Source organism: Protobothrops mucrosquamatus, unplaced genomic scaffold (genome assembly GCF_001527695.2).
Source record: "Protobothrops mucrosquamatus isolate PMUCROS unplaced genomic scaffold, P.Mucros_1.0 scaffold6169, whole genome shotgun sequence".
In the NCBI taxonomy this organism is placed as follows: domain Eukaryota; kingdom Metazoa; phylum Chordata; class Lepidosauria; order Squamata; family Viperidae; genus Protobothrops; species Protobothrops mucrosquamatus.
In genome coordinates, this window is record NW_015392003.1 from 13,772 (window position 1) to 22,874 (window position 9,103).

Here is a 9,103-nt window from a genome sequence, read left to right on the forward strand (position 1 = left end):
CTGAATATGATTTAAATAATAAACAAGTCAATTTGAAAATGACACAGCTGTTTCCTCTCCTTTGGAAGGCTACCTTGTGGTTCCGGCAGGAGGTGGCGGCACTTTCCTTGGCGGGTTCCTTGTGAACAAATTTAAGCTGCGCTGCTCAGGGATCATCAAGTTTTGTTTCTTGTGCACCATGTCGAGTCTTCTGGCAATTTTTATCTTTTTTACTGATTGTCCCAACATGCCCATGGCTGGAGTGACCCAGATGCACGACGGAAGGTAAGCAGTGGAAGAACAATCCCCGTGCAAAGGAGGGTATTCCAGATGAAGGCTACAAAAGAATAATATCACATTAAAAATCTCTGTCTGTCTGTCTGTCTGTCTGTCTGTCTGTCTGTCTGTCTGTCTGTCTATCTATCTATCTATCTATCTATCTATCTATCTATCTATCTATCATCTATCACAGTGATGGCGAACCTTTTAGAGACCGAGTGCCCAAACTTCAACCCAAAACCCACTTATGTATTGCCGGGTGCCGGGTGGGTGTGGCCACCGGGTGGGTGTGGCCTCTGGGTGGGCATGGCTACAGTGGTCATGGCAGATGGGTGGGCGTGGTTAGGGTGGGCATGGCCAGCTCGATGTTGCTCCTGGGGAGGGATGCATGTGGGGCCAGGCAGGGTGGGGGATATCCAGGGGTCTCTGGCAGGAGGCTGGTTCTGCCGGGTGAGGTGAGGCAGGGCAGGGGTGCCATGTCACAGGGCAAGGTGAGGCAGGTGCCAGGGCGGCTGCTGCCTGACACCCTCGGCCCCCGCACACAAAGGCCAGCAAGTGCATGGGTGCTGGGATGCATCCAGCCACGTGGGACCTTGGCAAGTTAGCAGGCGGTTGGTTGAAGAGGATGATTGCCATCTCCAGGGCATGGTGCGCGTGCCCACAGAGAGGGCTCCAAGTGCCGCCTCTGGCACACGTACCATAGGTTCGTCACCACTGATCTATCACTTGCCCTACCTACTAAAATTATATCCATCTAACTGTGTTATCTGTATCTGTCTGTCCATCCATCCACAGTATCGATTCATTGATTCATCCAGCCAGCCACAGTATCCATCCATCCACCCACACCTGCCCTATCTAAAGTATTTATGTCCATTTATCTATGTTATCTGTCTGTCTCTGTCTATCTATCTATCTGTCGTCTATCTTTCTATCATCTGTCCTATCTACTGTGACTGTATCCAACTAGCTGTGTTGGATATAGATATTACCTATATCTATCTGTCCATCCATCCGTCCATCCATCCGTCCATCCATCCATCCTATCCACATATCTATGTCTGTCTGTCTGTCTATCTATCTATCTATCTATCTATCTATCTATCTATCTATCTATCTATCTATCTATCTATCTATCTATCTATCTATCTATCTATCTATCTATCTATCTATCTATCTATCCAACTATCTAACTAGCTATCTTTTGTCATCTACTGCATACAACATATCTATCCATCAGATACCCCCTATCATCCACTTTACCTACCTTTCCATTTATCCATCCATCCATCTCCTATTCTATGGAAGAATGGCAGCCAGAGAAGATCAACTGAGTAGCAGACATTCAATTTTTAATAAATAATCCACAAATACTACAGAATTTGGATTTTCTTTACAGTCTTCCAGAGACATTACTACCTCTGAACCACTGTTGGAAGTATACAGACACTGCCTGATACTCAATTCTGATCACTAAAATAAATGTATGGGGTGGGGTGGGGGGCAGGACAGGTATTAAAGTTAAGGCATGAGGCATTGATACAGTGGGTGCCCAAGGATGCTGTACACTCACGGCTGACATGAATGCCACTTCTAGCTGGTCTCAAACTAGCATCTCATAACTATTGAAATATATCAGCAATCCTTAGCTGGGTAAATCTCCTTCTTGCCTCGCATATTGTTTTCAAGCGTTGGAGCTGATAAGGTTAGGAAGAAAATATATTGACCAATTATATGTTTTGTTTAGCCTCTTACTGCAAGGTCACCTCAACCTGTCTGACCCCTGCAACATGGAGTGCCACTGCCTGCGTGAGACCTACAATCCGGTGTGTGGGAACGACGGCATAACATATTACTCAGCCTGCCACGCTGGTTGCAAAAAAGCCTCAATAAATCACGACAGTCGGGAAAAGGTGTGTGCAGGATATCAGCCTTCACTTGTTCTCCTTCTTGGGCCCAAACCCTGTCGATATGTAACCAAACGATTGAGGTTGACTCTGCTTTCATGTAACAATAACAATAATAAAGTTGGAAGGGACCTTGGAGGTCATCTAGTCCAACCCCCTGCTCAGGCAGGAAGCCCTATACCATTACAGACAAATGGCTGTCCAGTCTCTTCTTAAAAACTTCCAGTGTTGGAGCATTCGCTGCTTCTGGAGGCAGGTTGTTCTACTGGTTAATTGTTCTAACTGTCAGGAAGTTTCTCCTTAGTTCTAGGTTGCTTCTCTCCTTGATTAGTTTCCATCCGTTGCTTCTTGTCCTGCCTTCAGGCGCTTTGGAAAATAGCTTGACTCCCTCTTTTTTGTGGTAGCCCCTGAGATATTGGAAGACTGCTATCATGTCCCCCCTCGTCCTTCTCTTCATTAAACTAGACATACCCAATTCCAACAGCCGTTCCTTATATGCTTTAGCCTTCAGTCCCCTGGTCATCTTTGTTGCTCTTCTCTGTACTCTTTCTAGAGTCTCAGCATGCTTTTTACATCGTGGTGACCAAAACTGGATGCAGTATTCCAAGTGTGGCCTTACCAAGGCATTGTAAAGTGGTATTAATACTTCACGTGATCTTGATTCTATCCCTCTGTTAATGCAGCCTAGCACTGTGTTGGCTTTTTTGGCAGCTGCAGCACACTGTTGGCTCATATTAAAGTGATTGTCCACTAGGACTTCATATGTCTATGGAGATTCTTCATCATTCAGGTCAGGGGTGTCAAACTGCCGGCCCGCGCTCCGGACGCATCATCCGGAAGCCATGCCCATCCCATTGCGTGACGTTGCGAGTTTGACATGTCTGATCCAGGTCATGGTTGTCCCAAAGATGCTGCTTTTTTTCCCCAAAAAAAGCCAACTGGACTTTCTTAGTGTTTTTTTTTTTTTGAAAACATTTCACTTTTCATCCAAGAAGCTTCTTCAGAACTGAAACATTTTCAAAGGAAAAAAAAATTAAGAAAGCCCAGTTGCCTTTGGGGGGAGAAAAAAAGCACCTTTGGATTTGTGTGTGGAAGGATGTGGATGGATGGATGTGGATGGATGGATGGATGGATGGGAAGATCATTTTTGCTTCGATTCCTAATCATGAATGCCGTGAATTAAGTATGTTTGGTGCATGCAGGATACAAACAGAAAGGATACAGGTAGTCCTCGACTTACGACCACAATTGAGCCCAAAATTTCTGTTACTAGGTGAGACATTTGTTGAGTTTTGCCCCATTTTGTGACCTTTCTTGCCACAGTTGTTAAGTGAATCTGGCTTCTGTATTGATTTTGCCTGACAGGAGGTCACAAAGAGGTGACCATATGACCCTGGTACACTGCAACCGCCATAAATATGAGTCAGTTGTCCAGTGTCTGATTTCTGAACACTTTACAACCGTGTTACTAATTTAACTACTGCAGTGATTCACTTAACAACTATGGTAAGGAAGGTGGTAAAATGGGGCAACATTCACTTAGCAACTGTCTCACTTTGGGCTCAGTTGTCGTCATCAGCTGAGGATTCCCTGTAGTGCAGTTTGCACAACAGTGGTGTAACATGGGACACCTCAGGGGCCCCTAGAATTATGTGAGCTGCTGTATTCTGTGCCAGTTGTAGCTTCCGAATACTCTTCAAGGATAGCCCCATCTAGAATGTGTTGCAGTAATCCAACTGAGGGGGTGAGCAGAAAAGGGATCGTTCCTTTTGTTCCTGTTTTGGCCCTCTCTGTTTGCACACATACACTTCCAAAGCCCTAACCAAGCTTAAACAGAGTCCATACTTGGAGGGCTTTTCAATTTATCCCATCGATCAGAGACTGGCAATTTCAACTTTATATTGACTACCAAGAACGCAGACAATAGGGTTGGAAGGAACCTTGGAGGTCATCTAGTCCAACCCCCTGCTCAGGCAGGAAACCCTAGAATAGAATAGAATAGAATAGAATAGAATAGAATAGAATAGAATAGAATAGAATAGAATAGAATAGAATAGAGGTGGAAGGGACCTTGGAGGTCGTCTAGTCTAACCCCCTCCTCAAGCAAGGGGCCTTATACCATTCCAGACAAATGGCTGTCCAGTCTCTTCTTGAAAACTTCCAGAGTTGGAGCACCCACTGACAAGCCGTTCTATTGATTAATTGTTTTTGCTGTCAGGAAATTTCTCCTTAGTTCTAGGTTGCTTCTCTCCCTGATTAGTTTGCATCCGTTGCTTCTTGTCCTGCCTTCAGGCACCTTGGAGAATAGCTTGACTCCCTCCTCTTTGTGGCAGCCCCTGAGATATGGGAAGACTGCTATCATGTAACTCCTAGTCCTTCTTTTCATTTCTAGTCCTTCTTTGACTTTGACAGAGGAACAGAATTGGAAGGGACCGTTGGAGCTCTTCTAGTCCACCCATCCCTTTCTCAGTCAAGAGACTCTATACCAGGGGTAGGCAACCTCGGCTCTTTTATGACTCGTGGACTTCAACTCCCAGAATTCCTGAGCCAGCATGGCTCAGCTTGGAAACCTCTCCCTTTCCCCTCAGCATGGCTGGCTCAGGAATTCTGGGAGTTGAAGTCCACGAGTCATAAAAGAGCCAAGGTTTCCTACCCCTGGACTATACCATTCCAGACAAATGGCTGTCCAGTCTCCTCTTGAAAACCTCCACTGAACACCCACAACGTCTGGAGAGAAGCCATCCCACTGATTAATTGTTCTCGCTATCAGAACATTTCTCCTTAATTCTAGGTTGCTTCTCTCCTTGATCAGTTTCCATCCATTGTTTTTTGTCTGGCCTTCAGGTGCTTTGGAGAATAGGTTGACTCCCTCTTCCCTGTGGCAGCCCCTCAAGTACTGTAAGACTGCTATCATATCATGGCTAGTCCTTCTCTTCATTAGACTATAGACATACCTAGTTCCCTCAATCGTGCACATGTACAGACCAGATGCTATACACGTATGACCAGATACTGTGGGCTGAACTGAGGAATGTTTGCATGCAAAATATGAGCTGTACCCAGTGGTGGGATTCAGCCAGTTCGCACCACTTTGGCAGAACCGGTAGCTAATATTTTTGTTGCCTAGGCCCAGAATGGACTTCCGGAAGCGGCATCCACACAGAGAACCGGTTGTTCACATATTTCAGGGGTCTTCAAACTTGGCCCTTTTATGACGTGGACTTCAACTCCCAGAATTCTTCAGCCAGCGTGCCTGGCTGAGGAATTCTGGGAGTTGAAGTCCACAAGTCATAAATGGGCCAAGTTTGAAGATCCCTGACATATTTGAATCCCACCACTGGCTGAGGTTCATTTCTCCTGAGCAACATTGGCTAAAGAAAAGAAATAGACATCATTGTGTTACAGTGTGCAGTGACTGTTCTAAACTACCATTCTTGTTTCCTAAGGTTTATCATGAATGCAGCTGCATTGTTGGCCCCAACGCTCCGGTCTCTGGCTTGGCTACGGCAGGGAAGTGTACATCTTCATGTGAAAGAAAGACTCTTCTTTTGATTTTCATGTTTGTTATCATTCTCTTCACATTCCTAAGTAGCATTCCTGCGTTGACAGCTACATTGCGGTAAGCCAGAGAAAAATAAGACTTATTTTCTCAAAGCTGAGGCGAAAAGAGAGTTTTTTTAACTATCGAAATCAGGGGTCTCCAAACTTGGCCACTTGAAGACTTGTGGACTTCAATTCCCATAATTCCTCAGCCAGCAAATTTGGCCACTTGAAGACTTGTGGACTTCAACTCTCAGAATGCAGGCTGAGGAATTCTGGGAATTGAAGTCCACAAGTCTTCAAGTGGCCAAGTTTGGAGACCCCTGATCTAAACTCCAGCACTTCTTTCTTTCTTTCTTTCTTTCTTTCTTTCTTTCTTTCTTTCTTTCTTTCTTTCTTTCTTTCTTTCTTTCTTTCTTTCTTTCTTTTCCTTCCTCCCTCCCTCCCTCCCTCCCTCCCCCCCCCCTCTCTCTCTCTCTCTTTCTTTCTTTTGAAATTAAGTCTGCAGACAAATTAGTTATTACTCCAGATCAAGACTGGCTATAGGAACAAAACTGAGTTCATATTACACTTTAAATCCTAACTTGATGTGAGCAAACCAGAAATGGCTATAGTTATATATGGTGGCCAAACATATGGTTTAATGGGATGGTCTGGTTGTTCACACAACCTGCTTAAAATGTTTGCCTAAGTTTCTACAACATCCTGAGTCACAAATGAATCAATCAAACCAACTAACCTTTTTTATTCTTATTAATTATACAATATATGTGTACAGTATTGTGTTTAAGGATATATTTAACCTATTATTTGATTTAGAATGTGTTCCATAACAGGTTCTGCTGAAATAAATAAATTTAATCTTGGCTTAATGTGATGGCCTTGTTCGCATGATCTGCTAAAACAGTAACTGGGGGCTAAACAAGAAAATACTCATCCTTATTTTAGTCTAAGTTTCATAGGCATCCATTCAACTGCAGTGGCTTCTAAAGGATGGAGCCTGCACAATCATGTCGTAATATAGAATCTACCCTTCCCTGCTTGTACATGTAGTCCTCGACTTACGATTCATAGCTTAGCAATCATTAGAAATGACGACTGAGTTGAAAAGAGGGACTTATGACCCGGATTCAAAGTTCCAATGGTTGGGTCCCCTCCATAGTCACATGACCGAATTTCAGGCACTTGGCAAAGCAGCCATATTTACAGCCATTTGCAACATCCCACTGTCATGGGACCATGTTCTGTGATGGTTTTGTCCCAAACTGGCAGTTACTTCTGCTTTTCAGCAAAACTGTACCCCTAGTGCAGGGGTAGGCAACCTCAGCTCTTTTATGACTCATGGACTCCCAGAATTCCTGAGCCAGCCACGCTGAGGGAAAAGGAAGAGGTTTCCAAGCTGAGCCATGCTGGCTCAGGAATTCTGGGAGTTGAAGTCCACGAGTCATAAAAGAGCCAAGGTTGCCTACCCCTGCCCTAGTGAGTCATTGGTTTGCTTAACAACTATGGCATTCGCTTAATGATTGTTGTGAAAAGATTGTAAAATTGGGTCAGTCCTGTGACCGACCTGCTTTATGACCATTGTGATGGGTCGTATGTTGAGGACTATCTATAGATACAAGTACATAAGGGAGGATGTTTGCATTATCAAACACCTTTGCCATTACTACTTGCCACTTTCCCCACAGATGTCTAGCCTTTTTTTGTCCATCACTTTGTCCTACATTTTGTCCTACACTTAATTGTACAGGACAAAAGAGAGAACTGTCCTGTTTGAGTCTCTCTGTAGCCGATCCTGCTTGCCTTTGTTTTTAAATGTTTGTTTTATGTGTCCCAGGTGTGTTTCCGACAGACAGCGATCATTTGCACTAGGAATCCAATGGATTGTTGTGAGAACACTAGGTACAGTATCCAAACAAGATTTGTAGCCTTCTCCGTGTTTTGTGTTAATTAAGATGTTCTAAACTGCTGGGATTTCGGCATTCGTGGTACAAACAGTCCTTGTGTCAACACTGCTAACATTGGATGTTTTTGCTTTGACAACATATGGAGATGCAACCATTTTCCTTCTTATGTTTTACTCTTAGAATTAAAGTTGGAATTAGATGATACTGGGGGGGGGAGGAGGAATGTGCATGGGAGTTTAGTTAGACATAACAATACTGTAACTCGTGTGAGAACCAAGGTTTTTGAAATAAGAGATGATAAGACATGGCCGGGTTGGAGAACTGGAGGGAAAGCCTGCATTTCAAACTAATTGGAGAATGTGATTGATGACTGTAAATTAGAGGAGGGAATTGTGCTTTGATACTATGGGCTCAGGGGAGGGGAATTGAGATTTTAGCTTTGGCTATGTAAGTGCCGACGCTATGCTTCTGAAATAAAGATTCTTTAAGGTAAACAATGCCTTGAAGTTCTTTGAAGAGTTTCATCTGTCGGAACCATGACACCTTGAACTTACAACTATTTGTTTTGGTGACCACTCAAAGTTACAACGGCACTGAAAAACGTGACATGACCATTTTTCCCACGGACAGCCATTGCAGCATCCCTATGATAAGGTGATCAAAATTTGGATGCGTAGCAACTGGCATTTATTTATGGCAGTTGTACTGTCCAGGGCCGTGGTGGGATTCAGCCAGTTCGCACTACTTCGGCAGAACCGGTAGCTAATTTTTTGTTGCTCAGGCCCAGAATGGACTTCCGGAAGTAGCATCCACACAGAGAACCGCTTGTTCACATATTTGAATCCCACCACTGGTCCAGGGGTCATGTGATCACCTTAAGTGACCTTGCCAGACAGCTTCCAACAATTAAAGTCAGTAGGGGAAGCCAAATTCACTTAATGCCCGAATTATTCACATCACAGCTGCAGTGATTCATTTCAGAACTGGGGCAAAAAGGTCGTAAAACGGGGGCAAAACTCGCTTCACAACTGCCTTGCTTAGCAACAGAAATGTTGGGCTCGATTGTGGTCACAAGTTGAGGACTACCTGTAGAGAGGCTGAGCTAGAAACGTTCCTTTTGTGAAGGATGACCGCTTTTGCTATTGTGCTATTACTGTGAACATATATAAGGTTGATCTTGGAACTGGTCTTTGAAAGAGGCCGTGAACCGTTCTGAGCGAATATTGTCTTACCGCCTGTTCTTTCGGAGTAATATTTTCCATATGAAGTTGGCCAGTGGAAACTTTGAAAAAAAATCTGATTCCAACAGAGACAAGATGAAATGTGGTTGACACCGTGGAATCAAACATTCCAGCTAGGCCAGAAATATTGGGGTAATATGAAATGCTTGAGATACATGACACCTCTTCATTTCTGTCTCTCTATAGGGAGCATCCCGGGCCCCATTGCTTTTGGGTCAATGATTGACAAGTCATGTCTCTTGTGGCAGAG

The 9,103-nt window shown here is 44.1% G+C and overlaps 1 protein-coding gene across 1 annotated transcript; it reads left to right on the forward strand.

Annotated features, from left to right (window-relative positions):
• Positions 1-226: 226 nt before the first annotated feature.
• LOC107300122 (solute carrier organic anion transporter family member 4A1-like) lies at positions 227-9,087 on the forward strand (the record flags this gene model as incomplete). The annotated part of the gene is made up of 5 exons (XM_015829463.1): positions 227-264; positions 2,006-2,171; positions 5,612-5,784; positions 7,543-7,607; positions 9,040-9,087. Coding segments are annotated over exons 1-5 (490 nt in total), but the record flags the coding sequence as incomplete, so codon positions are not given.
• Positions 9,088-9,103: the final 16 nt, after the last annotated feature.